Genomic DNA, 24,886 nt, shown 5'->3' with positions numbered 1-24,886 from the left:
GAACTACGTAAAAAAACAACTCAGAAAAAAACTACACTAGACTACAGACCTACCCAGGACTGCCAATCAATGTAGTGTCGCAAAAGCAAAGAAGCTAGTTGTGGACTACAGGAGGAACGGAGACGGGCTAACCCCTATTAACATCAGTGGATCTGGGATTGAGAGGGTAAACAGCTTCAAGTTTCTCGGCATCCACATTACCGAGGACCTCATGTGGTCTATACACAACAGCTGTATGGTGAAAGAGGCACACAGCCCCTCTTTCACCTCAGATGGTTGAGGAAGTTTGGTATAGACACCCAAACCATAAGAACTTTCTACACGGGCACAATTGAGAGCATCCTGACTGGCTGCATCACTGTCTGGTAGGGGAACTGTACCTCCCTTAATTACAGGACTCTACAGAGAGTGGTGCAGATCTGTAGTTGCTTCAGGACATTTACAAGGACAGGTGTGTAAAAAGGGCCCATAGGATCATTGGGGACCCAAGCCATCCCAACCACAATCTATTCCAGCTGCTACTATCTGGGAAGTGGAACCACAGCATAAAAGCCAGGACCAACAGGGTTTAGGACAGCTTCTTCCACCAGGCCATCAGACTGATGAACTCAGCTGATTTGAGTGTACTGTATATTACATTGACTGTTCTATTTATTATAAATTACTATGATTGCACATTGCACATTTAGATGGAGATGTAACATAAAGATTTTTACTCCTCATGTATGTGAAGGATGTAAGAAATAAAGTCAATTCAATTCAATTATAAGGCTAGCAGGAAGGAGCTTAAGAATGAAATTAGGAGAGCCAGAAGGGGCCATGATAAGGCTTTGGCAAGCAGGATTAAGGAAAACCCCAAGGCATTCTACAAGTATGTGAAAAGCAAGAGGATAAGATATGAGAGAATAGGACCATTCAAGTGTGACATTGGAAAAGTGTGTAAGTAACTGGAGGAGATAGCAGAGGCACTAAATGAATACTTTGCTTCGGTATTCACTACAGAAAAGACCACAAGATATAGGAGCAAAATTAGGCCATTTGGACCGTCGGGTCTGCTCTGCCATTCAATCATGGGCTGATCCAATTCTTCCAGTCATCCCCACTCCCCTGCCTTCTCCCCATATCCTTTGATGCCCGACAGGAGGAGAGGCTCTTGGCGATTGTAGGGATGACTTATAGCTCACTGAAAAGCTTGAGCATATAGACATTAAGAAAGAGGATGTGCTGGAGCGTTTGGAAAGCATCGTTGGATAAGTCACCAGGACCCCAGGCAAATGTAGGAGGCAAGGGAGGAGATTGCTGAGCCTCTGACAATGATCTTTGCATCATTAATGGGGACGGGAGAAGTTCCGGAGGATTGGAGGGTTGCAGATGTCATTTCCTTATTCAAGAAAGGGAGTAGAGATAGCCCAGGAAATTATAGACCAGTGAGTCTTAATTCAGTGATTGGTGAGTTGATGGAAAAGATCCTGAGAGACAGGATTTATGAACATTTGGAGAGGTATAATACGATTAGGAATAGGCAGCATGGCTTTGTCAAAGGCAGATCATACCTTACGAGCCTGACTGAATTTTTTGAGGATGTGACTAAACACATTGATGAAGGTAGAGCAGTAGATGTAGTGTATATGGATTTCAGCAAAGCATTTGATGAGGTACCCTATGCAAGCCATATTGAGAAAGTAGGGAGGTATGAGATCCAAGGGGACCTTTCTTTGTGGATCCAGAACTGGATTGCCTACAGAAGGCAAAGAGTGGCTGTAGACGGTCATATTTTGCATGGAGGTTGGTGATCGGTGATGTGCCTCAGGGATCTGTTATAGGAGCCCTTCTCTTCATGATTTTTATAAGCAACCTGGATGAGGAAGTGGAGGAATGGATTAGTAAATTTGCTGATGACACAAAGGTTGGGGGTGTTGTGGATAGTGTGGAGGGCTGTCAGAGGTTACAGCAGGACATTGATAGGATGTAAAACTGGGCTGAGAAGTGGCAGATGGAGTTCAACCCAGATAAGTGTGGTTCATTTTGGTAGGTCGAATATGATGGCAGAATATAGTATTAATGGTAAGACTCTTGGCAGTGTTGAGGATCAGAGGGATCTTGGGGTCTGACTCAAAGCTACTGCGTAGGTTGACTGTATGGTTAAGAAGGCATATGGTGTATTGGCCTTCATCAATCGTGGGATTGAGTTCAAGAGCCAAGAGGTAATGTTACACCTGTATAGGACCCAGGTCAGACTCCACTTGGAGTACTGTGTTCAGTTCTGGTCGCCTCGCTACAGGAAGGATGTGGAAACTATAGAAAGGGTGCAGAGGAGATTTACAAGGATGTTGCCTGGATTAGGGAGCATGCTTTATGAGAATAGGTTGAGTGAACTTGGCCTTTTCTTCTTGGATCAATGGAGATTGAGAGGTGACCTGATAGAGGTGTATAATATGATGAGAGGCATTGATCATGTGGACAGTCAGAGGCTTTTTCCCAGGGCTGAAATGGCTAACATAAGAGGACACAGGTTTAAGGTGCTTGGAAGTAGGTACAGAAGAGATGTCAAGGGTAATTTTTTTAAGCAGAGAGTGGTGCATGCGTGGAATGGGCTGCTGGTGATAGTGGTGGAGGCAGATACAATAGGGTCTTTTAAGGGACTCCTGGATAGTTAAATGGAGCTTAGAAAAATTGGGGGCTATGGGTAACCCTAGGTAATTTCTAAAGTACGTACATGTTCGGCACAGCATTGTGGGCTGAAGGGCCTGTATTGTGCTGTAGGTTTTCTATGTTCTATGTTCTAGGACTCTGGGATGTAGTCCATCTGGTCCAGATGACTTTTCCACCTTTCAGTCTGCCTAGCACATTTTCCTTTGCAATAGCGATGGCACCCACTCAGGCATGATGGGGTAAATGGCCTAATTCTGCTCCTATGACTTACAGTCTTGTGGTCTAAGACATCAATAAGCTGGAAAAGTACAAAGAAGGTGTACAATGATGATGCCAGGAAATAAGGTCCTATATAAGAGGCAGAGGTGGGGAGGGCTGCAATTTTATTCCTTGGAACATAGGAGACTGAGGAGTGTCCTTATAAACTCAAGATGGGCAAAGCGAGGGTAAAAGTGCTGTACACAGTCTTTATCAAAGGGAAAGGGAACAAAAAGCTAGAGAGGAATCTGTTTAAGGTGAAAAGGGAAAGATTACAAGAGACCTGAGGGGCAACAGTTTCATGCAGAGAGTAGTCAGTTATTTTACGAACTGCCTGAAAAATTAGTTGAGGCATGTACAATAACAACATTGAAAAAGCAATTGTTAGCACAGAAAAGGCTTTTGGCCAATGGCTTCTAAGCCAAACACAATGCAAAATTAAACTAAATCTCTTCTGCCCGAACCTGATCCATATCCCATCATTCCTTGCTCATTCATTTGTCTAAAATCATCCTAAATGCCAGTCTCATATCTGCTTCTAGAACCACTCCTGGGTGCCCTTTTCAAAACTTGGTGTGAAAAAAACCTGCCCCTCACATCTAAACTTCCCCTTTCCCCTCCTCTAATACTAAAGGACATATATTTAAACCCTCAACCCTCAAAGAATGATGTTGGTTGTCTATCTATGCCATTCATGTGCTACAAACTTTCATCAGGTCTTCCCTCAGCCTCCGCTGCTCCAGAGAAAACAATCTCTTTGTCACAGCACCTGTCCCCTAATCCAGGCAGCATCTCTTCTATACAGTCTAGTTACTGTTGATCTGGGCTCTGTTGTAGGGTGAGATGAGGTGTTTACTGACTGGTCTTGACTGGTCACCATTGATCTAACATGTGGGCAGGTGTCTGGGCCAGAGTTCAAGCTGCTCACCTGGTCAAGAATGACAAGTTGTTCCTGCATCGGTCACTAACTGCTCTGTGCCATAAACTTCTCTCACAGGAGTTATTTCACTTGCATCTTCACTGCGCTCTGGAGGAGACTCAGTGCAACATCTGGTCATCTCCGCCCAGGATGCTGGTGGACTCTCCTCCCTGGTCAATGCTGTCGTAAACATCAGCATCGTCTCAGGTTCCATTTCACCACCGCTCTTTGAGCAAGCTCAGTACTTCTTCACTGTGCCTGAGGACCTGAGAGGAGGCTCCCCAGTCGGCCGTGTTCGGGCTTCAAACTCCCCAGGTGAGCTACACCTTAATTCTTAGTGGGAGCTGGGTTTACACACAGGAATGAAGCCCTGAGAGAAACATTTGTGGATTCTGGAGATATGAAGTAAAGTTAGTTCTACTAGAAATGTTCAGCAAGTCAGACAGCAGCTGTGGAGAGTTAATAATATCACATTTTACTCAGGTGAAACTGAGATAAAGTAACAAAAATGTGTAATGAGGACAAGGCAGAGAGCTACAGTATGTAACAAAAGGGAAGAAGGGAAAGAGGGTAGAAACAGGATTACACATAATCAATAAACCATGGTGTTGGCGCATGGCCTAGTGGATAAGGCATCGGACTAGTAATCTGAAGGTCACTGGTTCGAGCCTCAGCTGAGGCAGCGTGTTTGTGTCCTTGAGCAAGGCACTTAACAACACACTGCTCTGTGACGACACCAGTGCCAAGCTGCTTGGGTCCTAGTGCCCTTCCCTTGGACAACATCGGTGGCGTGGAGAGGGGAAGGCTTGCAGCTTGGGCAATTGCCGGTCTCCCATACAACCTTCCAAGGTGCAAACGAGACTAACGGATGCCTATATAAATAAACCATGTGTGGCGCTTCAGTAAGAGACTATGTCCAACTCTGCCCTGGAATTTGGGAGGGATGTGTAGACCTGGGTAAGGATATGTAGCAGTTTACTGGGATGTGGAGAGGCTAGAGCCCTGGAGGAGCTGGTGACATTGAAAAGGGTGTAAGGAGACAGTGGTACAGAGATATATATTTGTAGCCTGTTTAAAACCAACTGTCATTTCTCTTTCTGATTGCAGGTCATTCTGATGCTGTCTTTTATACCATTTCCTCTGGAGACCCCAATGGCTACTTTGTGATCGACCGCAGCTCGGGGTTGATTACAACGAACATCCCGCTTGATCATGAGTCTCATCCTGTTATAATACTGGATGTCCAGGCACACAGTGGCTCTCCGCCTGCCTACAGTGGCACCAAGGTCAAGATCATGGTTTCTGATGTCAATGACAACACACCAAAATTTCCAACCTCTTCCGAGTCTATTCTTGTTCCAGAAAATACAGAGATTGGTTCCATCATCTACACGGCCAATGCAGAGGACCAGGACAGTGGGGCAAATGGCCAAGTTCAGTTTGATCTCATCTCAGGCTTGGAGAAGACTTTCAGCATTGATCGAACTTCTGGCAAGCTCCGTCTGATTGGAGCCTTGAGCTACGAGACAGTAGCACGCTATGAGCTGGAGATTGTGGCCAAGGACAGTGGTGCTCCCCAGCTCAGCTCGACATTTACTCTCGTCGTTCATGTGCAGGACCAGAGTGACACTGCCCCAATCTTCGATACTTTGACCTATCGGGTCGAGGTGAAAGAGGGAACACCTATTAATCGCCATTTCCTCCAGGTGCGTGCATTAAGCCAGGACACCAGAGGAGGCCACATCACCTACCACTTGCATCCTGATGAAGACTCTGCCAACTTTGGGATCGTCTCAGAGAGTGGCTGGTTGTTTGTGAAGAGTGTTCTGGATCGGGAGAACAAGGACCTCTTCAGCCTCACTGTCGTTGCCTCCAGCACTGAGGGTGAACAGACAAAAACAGGGACCACAATGGTCAGAATCTGTATCACAGATGTGAATGATAATGTGCCAAAACTCAGCGAGGACATCTACTTCTTTACTGTGCAAGAGAATGTGCCACCAGCAATGACCATTGGGCGTATCTTGGCCACAGATCGCGATCATGGACTCAACAGCAAGCTGACCTACAGACTGCAGCCAACACACACAAGTTTCCACATCAATCCACAGACTGGTAATCACTGGGCTCCTGCCTTTGCCATTTCATCACTTAGAGCCTGTACTGATACGAGCCCCACAATACAGCAAACATATGGGTGGGGCACAGATCTTTCCATATGGAAATCAAAAAATAGATGGCAGAGGATTACAGTAAGTTGTAAAAGGTTTAGAGAGATATGAGGAAGAATATTTTTTCCTCCATGGGGGAGTTGTAAATCTGGAAAGCACTCCCTGAGGGGCTGGTTAAGGCAGTTATCTACTCAAGCACCTTTTAAAGCGGAGGTAAGTAGGAATGTTTTTTAGGTGGAGGCCAAGTCCATGTGTATATTTAAGGTGGTGGTTAATAGTTTTCTGATCGGTCAGGGCATCAAAGGATATGGCAAGAGGGCAAGTGTATGGGGTTGAGTGAGATCTGGGATCAGACATGATGGAATGGTGGAGCAGACTTGATGGGCTGAAGGCTTAATTCTGCTCCTATGTCTTACGGTCTGACTGCATGCCTCTTAGGAGTTGAGTACAGAGAGGCTGAGGTCCTTGTATGTGGAACACAAAAGGTCAGCAGGTAGGAATTAAGGGCTGGAGTTTAGAAATAGAGGGGTATTGCTACAAAGTCTAGGGTGTTGAGACCAGTTCCAGTTCTCCACTTTAGAAACAATATTCTGCTGTTGGAAGCCAACAAGGAGAGATTGACAAGGCTGATCTTGGGATGAAAGGGATGCACTATCATGATGACAAAGAACCTACATCTATATGAGAAGAATGAGCAGTGATTATGAGATTCTGAACAGCTAGGGGGGATATGTTGACATGTTTGTAATGCGACAGAGTCTTTGGGACAGAATTACAAGATCAGGTGTGGTCCAGGTAAAAACTGGAGCAGTTCGGAATCTCTTCCCATGGCAGTTAGTGAATCCTGAAGATGGGACTGGGTCAGCCTGATGTGAGACTAGGATCAGCCTGTGAAAGGGCTGAGGTTAGCCTGACATCTGCCCAGAATGGGTCTGGGGTTAGTCTGGTATTCATTTGGGCTAGGATTGGGTTAGATTGCAATTGATACTAGGATCAAACTAGGACTGGTCAGGCGTTGTACCGAGAATGGTCTGGGGTGAGTCTGGCATAGGTCTGGAGTCAGTCTGGGATTGGACTGGGGTCAGTCTGGGATTGGTCTGGGACAGTCCAGGATTGGTTTGGAGTCAGTCTGGGATTGGTCTGGGACAGTCAGGAATCAGTCTAAGGTAGGATTGGGTCATTCTGGAATGGGTGCTGAGACAGACTGGGATTGGTCTGGAACAGGACTGGGATTGCTCTGGGGCCAGTCTGAGATTGGTTTGGTGTCAGTTTGGGATTTGTCTGAGGTCAGTCTGGGATTGGTCTGGGATCAGACTGGGATTGGTCTGGAACAGTCTGGGATTGGTCTAGTGTCAGCCTAGGATTGGACTGAATCAGATTGAACTGATTCAGTCTAAATCAGACTGAATCAATTAATAGACTGAATCTGTATGGGATTGGTCAAGGATCAGACTGGGATTGGTCTGGGGTCAGTCTGGGATTGGTCTAAAACTGTGTGGGATTGGTCAAGGATCAGACTGGGGTCAGACTGGAATTGGTCTGGGGTGAGTCTGGGATTTGTCTGGGACAGTCTGGAGTTAGTCTGGGGCAGTCTGAATTGGTCTAAAACTGTATGGCATTGATCTGGGTCAGTCTTGAATTGGTCTGGGGTCAGTCTGGGTTTGGTCTGGGTTTGGTTTGAGATGAGTCTGGAATCAGTCTGGATTTGTCTAATATAGAACTGGGATAACCTGAAATCAGTTCTGGCTGCAGATGTTATGAGCCCTCAGCCTAGTGATGGAGCCAACTTTGAAGTAGATTTCCTCTCCTCTCATTTTTCCTCCAGGTGAGATGAGCTCTGTGGTGACATTGGACCGAGAGGGTCAGGCCAGCTACCAGTTGACAGTGGTCGTTCAGGATGGTGGTTCACCACCACTCAGTGCCACCGCATCTGTCTATGTTATGGTCTTAGATGAGAATGACAATGCTCCCGTCTTCAGCAACGTGCCGGTGGGAGAGGAGCTTATCCTTCAGGTAAAGACAGTCACTCTGTCCTTTCCAGAGATGTTGACACTCAGCCACATCACATGGTTTGGAGGTGTGAGGTCACACAATTTGTGGGCTACTGTACTCACTTTTGGGAATGATGGGACTCAGAGTTTGGGGGTAAAATAATTCCAGTGTTTATTGTTGAGGGAATTCCCAGGTTTGGGTGGAGGGCACCCAACAGTTTTGGAGAGTCCAGCGGTATAATTTTGGACAAAGATCCTGTAAGGAGTTGCTATTTTAGCTGATGAGGATTTGGAGATTCAGTCACTGCTTTGACAGTCATTAAATCATTAATAGACAAACAAACATTAACACACAGAACTTTGTGATGCTCTCTGCCATCAACACAGCTGGGTCTTGATAAACTTGGCCGTTTCCAAGATTCCATCACTGGGACTGCAGTGAAAGCAGTCAGGTTAGCACAGATTTCTTCCGTCATCCAGTCCTTGACTTGTGAACTTCTGGTAAGTTAAACTATGAAAGATTGGTCATGCAAATCCTTAATATATTCTTGAGGTAAATATTTAACTTTCTCACTTCATCAGAATAATTCTGTTTATCTTCCTGCATTTTAATTAATTAGAATTTTCAAAGGCTTGGACTCATCGAAGTCTGCTGAACCCTGTCTTTGTGAACAGGACACAGTGAAATTGATTGTGAATAGAACACAATGGGTGTGAACAGGAAACAGTGAGTGTGAATGAGATACAGGAATGTGAACAGGATTCAGTGAGTGTGACGAATGCAGTGAGAGTGAACAGGTTACAGTGAGTGTAAGTGTAGATGGGACACAGTAAGTGTGAACAACACAGTGAGTGTAAATAGGCCATGCTGTGTGTTTAATATTTCTGTAATATTTGAGTATATAATTAATTATGGTTATATGTAAAATACATGAATTACGTAAGTCATGACACTACCACGTGATATATGCGTACCTCGCTTAAAGTAAAGAATAAACTTAATACTCGCATCTCTTGGCTCTCTTCTTTTCCTTTGAATTAGTTTAACATTTTGGAGTTACAAAACCTAACAGTGGTGACAATGTAGTTTTAAAACAAACCTGAAATGGCTATTAACCTGTTGGAATGCAGCGAGCCATTCAAGTTAAAAAAAAGTGCAGTGTGGAATGGCAAGTAAAAAAAAATGCACATTGCAGCACATGCAGAGACAGACGAGTTAAGAAAAGGTAGAAAGCAGACAAATTCATGGGTTCATAAACAGTGAGTACCAGGTGATAATAATCATAAATAACAAGCAGAAATAGGTGGCTACATCAGAAAGATTGACATGTTCAATTACTCATTGGGTAACTGGCTTATGTATTTTGAGCTAATTGAACAGTATTTTAAAGCAAATGGAATAGCCAATAAGAAACAGGTACTAATTTTGCTGAATGAAGTGGGTTTAAGGCATACAGTTTGCTTTGACGTTTGACTGCTCCAAACAGACCAGAAGAAATGAGTTTTGATGATATTGTCTGAAATCACTGTTAATTGCAGAATGCTGTGGGTTTCATAAACGGACAAAAAGAAAGGGAGTCCATTTCAGCTTACATGGCTGAATTGAAGAAATTGCCTAAGAAATGATGGGCTTAATGATGCACTGAGAGATTGTTTAGTTTGTGGAATTTTACAAAAAAGCATTCAAAACCAGCTCCTAACTGAAGCACAGCTTACATTTAAAAGAGCAGTTAAAATAACTGTATCAATTGAAATATGAGACAGGGATGTGATTGAGTTGCAGTCAGGAATGAAAGTGAAAATGAACAAAATTGCAATGTCTAAACAGAAACTGGCCTGGGTGAACAAATTGTGTTACCGTTGTGGCCAGGGCTCACATACACCAGGCCAATGCAGGTTTAAAGGCAAAACTTGCAGAAAATGCAACCAAAGTAGGAAACATGAAAAGAGTATGATGGGCAGACAAAAATAAATGGACTGCACAGGGAAGATAAAAAGTCAAGTTGCAGTTTCATGCTGTTGGTGAAAAATCTGATGAGAGTGACACAGGGCTGGGTAGCCTTGAAATAAACATTGAACTTGGAACTGTCTACATTCTGTACATCATGAACAGTTGCCCAACAGAGAACAAACAGATGTTAGTACCAACCTCTGTGCCTCTGGTTGGGAAAACAAATTGAACCAAGGAAAGACCATGCAGCTCAGAGGAATTGTGAAAGTGATGAAAGCAGTGGTCTGACTCATAGTTTTGTAGGCAGTATTTCTGCGAAACCCTCTGACATGATAATCAGGCTGTTATTTGTGAAAGCTGCCTAAGTTTTAAGCTGGAAGAGAGTACAAAGAGCTTCAGGAAACTTGCAAGCATTTGGCTTTTGTGAGTATAAAGAAACTGAATCTACTCTGCATGCATTAAGGTTATTGCATGAACTTCAAGTCAGAGAATGAAATCCAGAGCAATTTGGGACCAAGAACGGCTAGGGATTGGTAGGGGGCAAAGCAACCGAGCAGGTGGTTGATGGGAGGCTCTTCCATGGGCACACACAGAACAGGCAGAGACGAAGGAGCGAGTGTCAGCATCCAAGGTGGGCCACCAGAAATGTTGCTTCAGAAGGGACAGAGTTCGATCAATTCTGGGATGGCAGGTGAAACAAAACGTGTGCCCCCACTGGAGAACCTGAGACCGAACAGCATCAGTCACGAAGAGGCAATTGAGGGGTCCATTGCCTGGGTCAGGTTGAGTCTGTTGGGCCTCTCTGACGGTGGATTCGATCTCCCAGGTGAGGGCAGCCACCACACAGAATGGTATTGGAGATGGGATGGCCCTCCTCAGAGACGTATTGATGAGAGAGAGCGTCTGGCTTCCCGTTCTTGGAACCAGGATGATAGGTGAGGATCTTGGTGGAGGTGTTGCTGACACGTAGGGGGTTGCCGCTACAGGCTGTCTGGGCTCGTTAGACAGGGTTCCAGGAGTGGATGGGGTAAAATGAGTAGAGACATGGTCCACCTGGTTACCGATCTGCGTGACGTGAGCAGACAGACAGGGTTCTCTGTGACCTCCCGGAGGAGTTGGTCGTGCTTTCCAGTAGGGAACCTTCACTGGTGAGGGCTTGTTATTCTATTTTAGATTGGGTATTGAGCAATGAGGAAGGGTTAATTAGCAATCTTGTCATGCGAGGCCCATTGGGTAAGAGTGACCATAATATGGTGGAATTCTTCATTAAGATGGAGAGTGACATAGTTAATTCAGAAACAAAGGTTCTGAACTTAAAGAAGGGTAACTTTGAAGGTATGAGACGTGAATTAGCTAAGATAGACTGGCAAATGATACTTAAAGGGTTGACGGTGGACATGCAATGGCAAGCATTTAAAGATTGCATGGATGAACTACAACAATTGTTCATCCCAGTTTGGCAAAAGAATAAACCAGGGAAGGTAGTGCACCCGTGGCTGACAAGGGAAATTAGGGATAGTATCAAGTCCAAAGAAGAAACATATAAATTAGCAAAAAAAAGCGGCACACCTGAGGACTGGGAGAAATTCAGAGACCAGCAGAGGAGGACAAAGGGCTTAATTAGGAAAGGGGGAAAAAGATTATGAGAGAAAGCTGGCAGGGAACATAAAAACTAACTGTAAAAGCTTTTATAGATACGTGAAAAGAAAAAGATTGGTCAAGACAAATGTAGGTCCTTTACAGTCAGAAACAGGTGAATTGATCATAGGGAACAAACACATGGCAGACCAATTGAATAACTACTTTGGTTCTGTCTTCACTAAGGAGGACATAAATAATCTTCCGGAAATAGTAAGGGACCGAGGGTCTAGTGAGATGGAGGAACTGAGGGAAATACATATTAGTAGGGAAGTGGTGTTAGGTAAATTGAAGGGATTAAAGGCAGATAAATCCCCAGGGCCAGATGGTCTGCATCCCAGAGTGCTTAAGGAAGTAGCCCAAGAAATAGTGGATGCATTAGTGATAATTTTTCAAAACTCCTTAGATTCTGGATTAGTTCCTGAGGATTGGAGGGTGGCTAATGTAACCCCACTTTTTAAAAAAGGAGGGAGTGAGAAACCAGGGAATAATAGACCGGTTAGTCTGACATCAGTGGTGGGGAAAATGCTAGAGTCGGTTATCAAAGATGTGATAACAGCACATTTGGAAAGAGGTGAAATCAGTGGACAAAGTCAGCATGGATTTGTGAAAGGAAAATCATGTCTGACGAATCTTATAGAATTTTTTGAAGATGTAACTAGTAGAGTGGATAGGGGAGAGCCAGTGGATGTGATATATTTGGATTTTCAAAAGGCTTTTGACAAGGTCCCACACAGGAGATTAGTGTGCAAACTTAAAGCACACGGTATTGGGGGTATGATATTGATGTGGATAGAGAATTGGTTGGCAGACAGGAAGCAAAGAGTGGGAGTAAACGGGACCTTTTCAGAATGGCAGGCAGTGACTAGTGGGGTACCGCAAGGCTCAGTGCTGGGACCCCAGTTGTTTACAATGTATATTAATAATTTAGACGAGGGAATTAAATGCAGCATCTCCAAGTTTGCGGATGACACGAAGCTAGGCGGCGGTGTTAGCTATGAGGACAATAGACAATAGACAGTAGGTGCAGGAATAGGCCATTTGGCCCATCTAGCCAGCACCGCCATTCACTGTGTTCATGGCTTATCATACACAATCAGTACCCCGTTCCTGCCCTCTCCCCATATCCCTTGACCCCGCTATCTATAAGAGCTCTATCTATAAGGAGGATGCTAAGAGGATGCAGGGTGACTTAGATAGGTTAGGTGAGTGGGCAAATTCATGGCAGATGCAATTTAATGTGGATAAATGTGAGGTTATCCACTTTGGTTGCAAGAACAGGAAAACAGATTATTATCTGAACGGTGGCCAATTAGGAAAAGGGGAGATGCAACGAGACCTGGGTGTCATTGTACACCAGTCATTGAAGGTGGGCATGCAGGTACAGCAGGTGGTGAAAAAGGCAAATGGTATGTTGGCATTCATAGCAAAAGGATTTGAGTACAGGAGCAGGGAGGTTCTACTGCAGTTGTACAAGGCCTTGGTGAGACCGCACCTAGAATATTGAGTGCAGTTTTGGTCCCCTAGTCTGATGAAAGACATTCTTGCCATAGAGGGAGTACAGAGAAGGTTCACCAGATTGATTCCTGAGATGGCAGGACTTTCATATGAAGAAAGACTGGATCGACTAGGCTTATACTCACTGGAATTTAGAAGATTGAGGGGGGATCTTATTGAAACATAAAATTCTAAAGGGATTGGACAGGCTAGATGCAGGAAGATTGTTTCCGATGTTGGGGAAGTCCAGAATGAGGGGTCACAGTTTAAGGATAAAGGGGAAGCCTTTTAGGACCAAGATGAGGAAAAACTTCTTCACACAGAGAGTGGTGAATCTGTGGAATTCTCAGCCACAGGAAACAGTTGAGGCCAGTTCATTGGCTATATTTAAGAGGAAGTTACCCTTGTGGCTAAAGGGATCGGGGGTATGGAGAGAAAGCAGGTATAGGGTTCTGAGTTGGATGATCAGCCATGATCATACTGAATGGCAGTGCAGGCTCGAAGGGCCGAATGGCCTACTTCTGCACCTATTTTCTATGTTTATATGTTTCTATGTTGAAAGGTATTTGTGTCCGCTGGGTCCATCGTGGCGAGATTGTTCTGTTGCAACGAATGAGGCAAACCCAAACGCAGAACACAGGCACAGAGACTGAGTTAGGGTGCAGATACAGGCGTGGGCATCGGACAGCAAACTGGAGGGAGTGCAGGGAAGCAGGAGGCAGGCAGAACTTAGCGGCCAGTGAGTGAGTAGGCCAGTGAAGGAGTGGAGTTTTGAGGCTTTGACTCGAGAGATTCTGGCAGTTTTGGCAGTTGGACTGTGCAATCAAGTCAATCAAGATTTGAATAGCTCAGCAGAAAGCCGTTGATTAGACAATCAAGATTTGAACAGCTCAGACTCAGCAGAAAGCAGCTGACTGGGCAATCAAGGTCAGGTGACCAAGCAGCTTGAAAAACTCAAACAAATAAATAGAGGGTTACCTCAAGCGGAGCGGCGTGTGGAAAGCGGCCAGTGAGTGAGTGGGCCAGTGAAGGAGTGGAGATTTGAGGCTTTAACTTGAGAGGCTTCGACAAGAAGAGGTGGAGGACGAGCTTGTTCACAGTTAATCTTTACAATGACTCCTGAGATGGTGATGTGCCTCTCCTGTGAGATGTGGCAGTCTTGGGGGAACTCCCCTCTCCCGCAGAGTCACATCTGCCAGAAATGCTTGCAGCTGGGAGATTTGGAAGACGGTGTGAGGAATCTGGAGCAGCAGCTGGATGACCTTCGACTCATAAGGGAGAATGAGGCAGTCATAGATGAGAGCTACAGGGAGGTAGTCACACCTAGGCTGCCGGAAGCAGGTCGTTGGGTGACAGTCCGAGGGGCGAAAGCGAAGGACAGTAGACAGGTAGTGCTGAGCACCCCTGTAGCCATTCCCCTGAATAATAAGTTTACCATCCTGGATGCTGTTGGTGAGGACGACCGACCAGGTGTGAGCCACGGTGGCAGGGCCTCTGGCACTGAGTCTGACCCTGTGGTGCAGAAGGATGGGACAGAGAAGAGGAGAGCTGTCGTCATTGGAGACTATAGTCAGGGGAGCAGACAGGAGATTTTGTGGACGTGAGAAGGAAACCCGTATGGTTTGTTGCCTCCCGGGAGCCAGAGTCCGGGATGTCTCTGACCGGGTGCATGACATCCTGGTACGAGAGGGAAAGCAACCAGAAGTCGTGATACATGTTGGGACCAACAACATAGGCAGGAAGAGGGATGAGGTCCTGAAGGGTGAGTTTCGGGAACTAGGCAGAAGGCTGAAGAACAGGACCTCAAGGGTGGCGTTCTCAGGATTGATGCCAGTACTACGTGACAGTGATGGCAAGAATTGGAGGAGATGGCAGTTGAATGCGTGGCTGAGGAGTTGGTGGAGGGGGCAGGGTTTTAGATTTTTGGATCATTGGGATCTCTTCTGGGGAAGGTGGGACCTGTACAGATTGGATGGGTTGCAGCTGAACTCAAGGGGGAGCAATATCCTTGCTGGTAGGTTTGCTAGCATGGTTCAGGAGGGTTTAAACTAATTTGCAAGGGGGATGGGACCCGGAGCGATAGAGCAGTGAAAGAAGTGCATGGAATAAAGCCAGATCTAACATATAGAGAGGCTTTGAGGAAAGAGCGGCAGAATAAAGGGTATAAAGGTAGTAAGGTAGAAGGGCTAAAGTGTGTGTACTACAATGCAAGAAGCATCAGGAACAAAGGTGATGAACTGAGAGCTTGGATACATACATAGAATTATGATGTAGTAGCCATTACGGAGACTTGGCTGGCACCAGGGCAGGGAATGGATTCTCAATATTCCTGGATTTCAGTGCTTTAAAAGGGATGGGGGGGGGGGGAAAGGGGGAGGAGGGGTGGCATTACTGGTCAGGGATACTATTACAGCTGCAGAAAGGGTGGGTAATGTAGCAGGATCCTCTTTTGAGTCAGTATGGGTGGAAGTCAGGAACAGGAAGGGAGCAGTTACTCTACTGGGGGTATTCTATAGGCCCCCTGGTAGCAGCAGAGATACCGAGAAGCAGATTGGGAGGCAGAATTTGGAAAGCTGCAAAAAATAACAGGGTTGTTATCATGGATGACTTTAACTTCCCTAATATTGATTGGCACTTGATTAGTTCCAAGGGTTTAGTTGGGGCAGAGTTTGTTAAGTGTGTCCAGGATGGATTCCTGTCACAGTATATTGACAGGCCAACTAGGGGGAATGCCATACTAGATCTAGTATTAGGTAACAAACTGGGTCAGGTCACAGATCTGTCAGTGGGTGAGCATCTGGGGGACAGTGACCACTGCTCCCTGGCCTTTAGCATTATCATGGAAAAGGATAGAATCAGAGAGGATAGGAAAATTTTTAATTGGGGAAGGGCAAATTATGAGGCTATAAGGCTAGAACTTGCGGGTGTGAATTGGGATGATGTTTTTGCAGGGAAATGTACTATGGACATGTGGTCGATGTTTAGGGATATCTTGCAGGATGTTAGGGATAAATTTGTCCTGGTGTGGAGGATAAAGAATGGTAGGGTGAAAGAACCATGGGTGACAAGTGAAGTGGAAAATCTAATCAGGTGGAAGAAGACAGCATTCATGAGGTTTAGGAAGCAAGGATCAGATATGTCTATTGAGGAATATAGGGGAGCAAGAAAGGAGCTTAAGAAGGGGCTGAGAAGAGCAAGAAGGGGGCATGAGAAGGCCTTGGAGAGTAGGGTAAAGGAAAACCCCAAGGCATTCTTCAATTATGTGAAGAACAAAAGGATGACAGGAGTGAAGGTAGCACCGATTAGAGATAAAAGTGGGAAGATGTGCCTGGAGGCTGTGGAAGTGAGCGAGGTCCTCAATGAATACTTCTCTTCGGTATTCACCACTGAGAGGGAACTTGATGACAGTGAGGACAATATGAGTGAGGTTGATGTTCTGGAGCATGTTGATATTAAGGGAGAGGAGGTGTTGGAGTTGTTAAAATACATTAGGACGGATAAGTCCCCGGGGCCTGATGGAATATTCCCCAGGCTGCTCCACGAGGCAAGGGAAGAGATTGCTGAACAACTGGCTAGGATCTTTATGTCCTCATTGTCCACGGGAATGGTACCGGAGGATTTGAAGGAGGCGAATGTTGTCCCCTTGTTCAAAAAAGGTAGTAGGGATAGTCCAGGTAATTATAGACCAGTGAGCCTTACGTCTGTGGTGGGAAAGCTGTTGGAAAAGATTCTTAGAGATAGGATCTATGGGCATTTAGAGAATCATGGTCTGATCAGGGACAGTCAACATGGCTTTGTGAAGGGCAGATCGTGCCTAACAAGCCTGATAGATTTCTTTGAAGAGGTGACCAGGCATATAGATGAGGGTAGTGCAGTGGATGTGATCTACATGGATTTTAGTAAGGCATTTGACAAGGTTCCACATGGTAGGCTTATTCAGAAAGTCAGAAGGCATGGGATCCAGGGAAGTTTGGCCAGGTGGATTCAGAATTGGCTTGCCTGCAGAAGGCAGAGGGCCGTGGTGGACGGAGTACATTCAGATTGGAGGGTTGTGACTAGTGGTGTCCCACAAGGATCTGTTCTGGGACCTCTACTTTTTGTGATTTTTATTAACGACCTGGATGTGGGGTTAGAAGGGTGGTTTGGCAAGTTTGCAGACAACACAAAGGTTGGTGGTGTTATAGATAGTGTAGAGGATTGTCAAAGATTGCAGAGAGACATTGATAGGATGCAAAGGTGGGCTGAGAAGTGGCAGATGGAGTTCAACCCAGAGAAGTGTGAGGTGGTACATTTTGGAAGGACAAACTCCAAGGCAGAGTATAAAGTAAATGGCAGGATACTTGGTAGTATGGAGGAGCAGAGGGATCTGGGGGTACATGTCCACAGATCCCTGAAAGTTGCCTCACAGGTAGATAGGGTAGTTAAGAAAGCTTATGGGGTGTTAGCTTTCATAAGTCGAGGGATAGAGTTTAAGAGATGCGATGTAATGATGCAGCTCTATAAAACTCTAGTTAGGCCACATTTGGAGTACTGTGTCCAGTTCTGGTCGCCTCACTATAGGAAGGATGTGGAAGCATTGGAAAGGGTACAGAGGAGATTTACCAGGATGCTGCCTGGTTTAGAGAGTATGGATTATGATCAGAGATTAAGGGAACTAGGGCTTTACTCTTTGGAGAGAAGGAGGATGAGAGGAGACATGATAGAGGTGTACAAGATATTAAGAGGAATAGACAGAGTGGACAGCCAGTGCCTCTTCTCCAGGGCACCATTGCTCAGTACAAGAGGACATGGCTTTAAGGTAAGGGGAGGGAAGTTCAAGGGGGATTTTAGAGGAAGGTTTTTCCACTCAGAGAGTGGTTGGTGCGTGGAATGCACTGCCTGAGTCAGTGGTGGAGGCAGATACACTAGTGAAGTTTAAGAGACTACTAAACAGGTATATGGAGGGATTTAAGGTAGGGGTTTATATGGGAGGCAGGGTTTGAGGGTCGGCACAACATTGCACAACATTGTGGGCCGAAGGGCCTGTACTGTGCTGTACTGTTCTATGTTCTATGTTCTTATCTTGACACAGAGCATAGAAAGGGAAGCAGCAGACAAAGCTTTTCTTAGCATGGAGAGATGAAGTTACAGTGGTAAATCTCAATGCTGAAGTAAAACTCAGAATACTATCTTGACACAGAGAGACTGAGTTTCACAGGTAAATCTCAGTACTGAAGCAAATCTTAGAACACACAGTCCTAAGTGGCCGGGATCGTTAATTACCACGCTGGTAAAATCAACGATCTGGCAACTAGTGGGTGCAAAGCCAGGGTTCTTATGCTGCAGGTCATGATGTAAACCAGGTGTGCCACTATCAAAAGAAATTAGGAGAAAATGAGAAATTAACGGTGGAAACCATGGCACAATCAAAGGGAATTAGGAGAAAATGGGGAATTAATGATCAGGACCGTGACATTATCATTATATGTAAAAATACGTGAATTTCATACATCATGATGCTGGCACATCTCAATTGCACATCTCACTTAAAGAACAAACATAAGACTCCCATCTCTTGGTTCTTTTGTTTTCCTTTGAATTAGTTAAAAGGTTTGGAGTTACAAAACATGATAGGTCACTGTGAGTGTAAACAGGACATGGTGAGTGTGAGATGTCAGCAGATCATCATGAGTGTTAGTATGAACAAGGCACAGCCTTTGTGAGTGTGGACATGTCACAATGCATGTGAACAGGATAGTGAATCTTCATGTGAACAAGTCACAGTGAGTGTGACTATAAACAGGATGTGGGTGTGAGAGTGAGCAGAGTAGTGCATGACCTGATTCCTTTCTGCCTTTATATCTATTTGCCCAGTTTTGTCTTATTCACTCAACCTCTCCCACTACAGAGTCTGAATTTCTTCATGGTAACATACTTTGAAATCTGTCCTCTAGGAAGGGTGTAACAGAACTGACAGGTAAAGGGGAGAAGACATTTGGGAACAGACCCTACTGCCGATATAGATCTGATGACTGAATGACCTGAAATAGTGCTGTAACCATCCAGTGATCCTGAAGTGTTGCTGGCAATAATGATATCATCACTGCAACACACACAAAATGCTGGTGGAACACAGCATCTATAAGGAGAAGCACTGTCGACGTTTCAGGCCGAGACCCTTCGTCAGGACTAACTGCTATCATCACTGCATTGGCTACACCAGGATAGGCTGCAGATGGAAATCCTACCATAGCTTTCACTTCATGAACCCTCAGAAAATTTTTAATGTGTGGTTTCACCAATCTGAACAACAGTCAATTTCTTTCTCAGAAGTGAATCAGATAGTTTTCTGTCAGCTGTTGAACTGTTTCATGATCATTGTTACTTTTCATTCCAGATATATTGAATTAATTGATTTTAAATTCCCCAGGTGCTGAGGAGTGATTTGAACTCTTTCATCTAGGTCACTAATCCAGAGCCCTGGATTTCTGGTCTGGGTTGCTGCCATTATCCTTGTGCTATTTGTTCCCCAACTTGTTCCAACATCTATGAATGCATTCCAAGTCAGAATTCACTTTGATCTCCGTGCCTGCTGTCCCTGGTAAATACTGAGGTTGGAGTCTGTGTTTTAGTTTGCGCTTTGTCAGAATCCAAGGCACACTGACACAAAGGCACACACTTAACTTGTTTATGGAATCTCCAAGCTGGCTGACCTCATATTCACCTCCTCCACTTACAGATCTTTGAAGGAAACTTATCTGGTAATCTAGTGACGACCCTCCAAGCCAAAGATCCAGATGAAGGAGAGAATGGGACAGTGGTGTTCTCCTTGTCAGGTAAGAGTGGAGGCATAAGAATTAGGAAGAGATCTCTCCACCATTCAATAGGATCACTCCTAATCATAGTAGTGTGAATGGTTAGCCTGCACAATTCCATTAGTCCCCAACACCTCTCGACTTCCCTGTCCATTTCTGTTTTCATTATATTTACTGACTTCACTGTCTGCAATGTTGATAGATCAAGCTAATACATTGGATGTGCTTCCTTCTCCTGTCCCAAAGTAATGGACCTGCATGGCAAAATAACCTGCTGACCTTGTGTTTCTACAATAGTTTACAATTATAAAGGATGAATTCACTGAACTGATGGCATTGATCACACAATACTTGGAGTAATATGACCACTTTTTGACTCCTTATCTAATAAAGATGTGCTGGCATTGAAGAGGGTCCAGAGAGGCTTCTCAAGAATGATCCTGGGAATGAATGGGTTAATATGGGAGGAGCATTTAATGGCTCTGGGCTTGTACTCATTGGAGTTTAGAAGGATGAGAGGAGTTCTTATTGAAACCTATCCAATATTGAAAGGACTAGATAAAGTGGGTATGGAGAGAATGTTTACCATAGTAGGGGAGCCTAGGAGCAAATGGCACAGCCTCAGAATAGGGGGATGTCCCATTAGAAGAGAGATGAGGAAGAATTTCTTGAGCCAGAAGGTAGTGAATCTGTGGAATTCAATGCCACAGACAGATGAAGCCAAGTCATTGGATATATTTAAAGCAGATGTTGATAGGTTCTTGATTAGTCAGGGAATCAAGGTTACAGGTAGAAGGCAGGAGAATGGGCTTGAGAGGGATAATAAATCAGACATGAAGGAGTAGTGGAGAAGACTCAATGGGCCAAATGGCCTATTTCTGCTCCTATGTCTTATGTGTTTGTGTTAACACCATTGCTGATATATACATTAACAATCTGAAGGTGCGTTATCTAAGTCTGATGGTGGGTTATCTGTGTCTGATGGTAAATTATCTGGGTCTGATGGTGATTTATCTGGGAGTGCTGGTGAGTTATCCTGATTATGATTGGTTATCTGAGTCTGACGATATCTGGATCTGATGGTGAGTTATCTGGGAGTGATAGTGGGTTATCTAGGAGTGATGGTATGTTATCTAGGTCTATTGATTGGATCTCCTTCTCTCTCACTGCAGGCTCCTGGGCCCAGAGATTCTCTCTGCACCCAACGACTGGTGAGCTCCGAGCAGCCACAGCTCTTCACCAGCGCGACAGACAGGAGTATGAACTGATGATATTGGCACAGGACCGTGGTCACCCTCCTCAGACCACCCCTCTCACCATCCGCATCCAGGTACGTGTTTCTCCCAATGGCCTTTGATCATTCCCAAAGACGGCTGACATACCTAAACCTATGCAAACACCTGTACCTTCTCCAGGCAAAGAGGAATTGGTTTGTGAAATAGGACCCATCAATCCAATGAACTTTTCCGGTTGGTGGACAGGGTAGTGTAGAGGCCACTTCATTCTATTCCTAACCATGATTTTTTGTGGCTTTCAACCTTGGCCTCCAATTTGTGTATTTTCTTTTGGTTATTTTCTTGTTTTAAAAGTAATTTTATTTGCACCATTTTCAATAAAAATATTCTCTCACAGTCCTGGATTCACCTGAACACAGATATTGTCTGCAGCATCTCCTTGGATATTTGGACCTATCAGAGCATTAGATTCTTATGTTTGAATCCAAGTTTCTATTAGAAGTTGGGAAAGAGACACAAAACTTATTGCTTCACAATTGTTTTATTAAGCATTGATAGAAGAAAAGAAAATTGAAACAGACAGTGATAGAGGTCTACTAATTGATGAGAAAGCTATGATCTAGGAAGATCATGCTGCTTTGTGGGACAGTTCTGTTATACTACAGAGATGAGGAAAATTCCATTCAAATTTGTAGATAAGAGCCAACCAATGAGAAAACCATTATTCAAAGAATGCTGTACCAAGTAGCTTCCAAAATCACACCAATATTATATCCATATAGCCACTAGGGGACATGTTTAACTTGTAAAGACATACTATTACCACTAAGAAGCAGTTAGCAATTACTTATATATAAGTAATTATATGAAATACAAGTAGACAATTGTTAAACTGCAAAGAAAATAACAATTAAGCAGCCTAACCTAAGAATTAAACAGTTGTATCCAACAAAAGGAATGTCCTGCTCTTAGTAAGTCCCTTGTTCTGTCCTCAGGTGGGCAGTCTTTCCATATGCTCCAGAGCTATTCCAATGTATGACAACCATTCATTGTCATAATGACTGCTGTCTCATCAATCTGGAGTGTATGTAACTGTTCAGGGCGTAGATGAGCTGTTATACAGCTAGACAGCTGGCTGCCGGAGGGGTGGATGAACCATGGGGTTCACAAGCCATCCCAGCCCTCAGCTGCAACATTAATGCAGAAAAGATTTCATCAAAAGACTTCCTATTCCCTGTAAATGATGTCAACTGCTTGTAAGACCATAAGATTTAGGAGCAGAATTAGGCCATTTGGCTCATCAAGTCTGCTCCACTATTTCATCCTGGCTGATCTAATTTGCTTCTCAGCCCCAACCTCCTGCCTGCTCCCTGTATCCCTTCATGCCCTGACTAATCAAGAATCTATCAACCCCGGGCTTAAATATACATAAACACGTGGCCTCCATAGCTGCCTGTGACAAAGAATTCCACAGATTCACCACTCTCTGGCTAAAGAAGTTCCTCCTCACCTCTGTCTTAAATTGATGCCCCTCAATTCTGAGACTGTCCTCTGGTCTAAGAAACACCCACCATAGGTAACATCCTCTCCACATCTACTCTGTTAAGGCCTTTCACCATTCGATACATTTCAATGTCACCCCTCATTCTTCTAAATTCCATCAAACACTCTTCATATGACAAGCCTAATTTTCTAATTTAAGTCCTTTGGCAGCCTCTCTACTTCATCAAAACTACCTGCCCTTCCACCTATCTTCATATAGTCTGCAAATTTTGCAACAAAGCCATCAATTTTATTATCCAAGCCATTGACATGTAACGTAAAAAGAATCATTTCTAACTCAGATCCCTGTGGAACACCAGTAGTCACCAGCAGACAGTCAGAAAAGGCTCCCTTTATTCCCATTCTGTCTCCCGCCAGGCAGCCATTGTTTAATCCGTGCTAGAATCATTCCTGTAATACCATAGGCTTGTAGCTTGTTAAGTAGCCTCATGTGTGTCACCTTGTCAAAGGCCTTCTGAAAATCCAAGACACAACATGAACCAATTCTCCTTTGTCTATCCTGCTTGTTATTTATTCAAAGAATTCCAACAAATTTGTCTAGCAAGGTTTTCCCTTGAGAAAACCATGATGACTAGGGCCTATTTTATCATGTCCCTCATCCTTAATAATTGACTCCAACATCTTCCCAACCACTGAGATCAGACTAACTGGCCTAAAGTTTGTTCTAACTCTCTCCCTTTTTCAAGAGTGGAGGGACATTTGCAATTTTCCAGTCTTCCGGAACCATTCCAGAACCTAGTGATTCTTGAAAGATCATTAATAATGCCTTTGTAATTTCTTCAGCTACCTCTTTTAGAAATATGGGATGTTTACCATTTGGTCTAGGTGAATTATCAACGTTCAGAACTTTCAGTTTCCCAAGAACCTTCACTGTAGTGTCATGTACCCCGTGATGGGTTAAAGAACCAGCAGAAATGGAAAACGCATTTGGAGTCTGGTATTGCTATTAATTAAGAGTGTTTATTAGTAACTATACAATACAGTACTATAAATGCAGATATATCAAACAGGTTAGCAATGATATACATATATATACATAAGTGTGGAAATAGAAAAACCAAGCTTCTTCAAGTCTAGGGGTAAATGAATCCAGTCTTACGATAATATGTAAGAAAGGTCAGTTCAATGCACAAGGTTGCTGTTGTGGGTAAGATAGAGAGATTTGTAATCCAAAGGCAAATGTTGTGAGAAGGCAATTATGTCGATATTCCAAAGTAACAATAGCAGTAGGTTTTATCTCTGAAGTTGTTCCACTCCACACATGAAATACCACCGACAGTGATCTTCAACGAATATCCTTTCAACACAAGTGGTACCACACCCAAATTCAGCTACGGGTCATCCCAAAGTGGTGGCCACAGGATACTCAAACAGCATCCATGTATGGATTATCACCAACAGTAGCTTATCACTGATGTACCATCTTCAAGTGGTAAAACTACCAACCCAGGCAAGGATTATCACACACAGGTAGTTTCCACACAAGGTTACCCCAAACACACAACTGTGATCGCCACTTATCCAGTTCCATGACATACAAAGTAACTCCTACAGTGATTTGCCACAGGAGTGCCTTTCTTCAGTGAACTACCACACCCAAACAAGGGTAACACACAAGTAGTAATCACAAAGGTTTTTCCCTCACCAGAGAACCCACTCCTGTGGATTAACTACGTGACAGTCACACCTTTGTATTCCAATAGAACTCAAACTTACCCTTACGGGCTACAGAGGAGAGATTCCAAACAGTGACCTCTTTGTCACTAGGTTTCTTCTGTTTCAAACCTTCTTCTCCCCTCTTCTCTTCCTTTAAAGTCACTGACTGTGACCATAACACGTATGGCCATTCTTCAGTGATGGAATTATCACCCAGGCGAGGGCGGACACACAAATAATTCCCCACTGGTCGCACCTTTTCACACTGCTAGAGCCACAGATCGATTTACCCGAATCGATCCTCCAGAAACCCCACCTGCCTGTGGGTGCACAAAGCTCCTTCAGTGTCCGAAACTGTGTGTCTGTCTGTGTCCCAGTGGACCTGGTTTTTATCTCCACATGTTGGACACCAGCTGTCTATCAACCTGCTCTGCCCTCCTCTCTCTGCAAGAACTTTACAAGCAGGCAAGTGTCCTTGGAAAGGTAAACAACTTGTAGAGAAACCATAACATCAATCTTTCGAGCAGTCTTTGTCTCTGTCTCTCTCACTATGTTGGACAC

General features: G+C 44.4%; 1 protein-coding gene across 1 annotated transcript in view; it reads left to right on the top strand.

The window, feature by feature from the left end:
* Positions 1-24,886, top strand: part of LOC140727143 (protocadherin-16-like) — a 465,713-nt gene that overhangs the window by 299,186 nt on the left and 141,641 nt on the right. Inside the window, exons 5-9 of the mRNA XM_073044457.1 lie at positions 3,908-4,144; positions 4,937-5,944; positions 7,826-8,013; positions 19,796-19,892; positions 21,044-21,201. Of these exons, the coding sequence (XP_072900558.1) occupies positions 3,908-4,144; positions 4,937-5,944; positions 7,826-8,013; positions 19,796-19,892; positions 21,044-21,201 (1,688 nt within the window). The remainder of the gene's footprint in view (positions 1-3,907; positions 4,145-4,936; positions 5,945-7,825; positions 8,014-19,795; positions 19,893-21,043; positions 21,202-24,886) is intronic.

Source organism: Hemitrygon akajei, chromosome 4 (genome assembly GCF_048418815.1).
Source record: "Hemitrygon akajei chromosome 4, sHemAka1.3, whole genome shotgun sequence".
NCBI lineage: Eukaryota > Metazoa > Chordata > Chondrichthyes > Myliobatiformes > Dasyatidae > Hemitrygon > Hemitrygon akajei.
The sequence above is the reverse complement of the archived record's forward strand: the minus strand, read 5'-3'. Positions and strand labels throughout refer to the sequence as shown.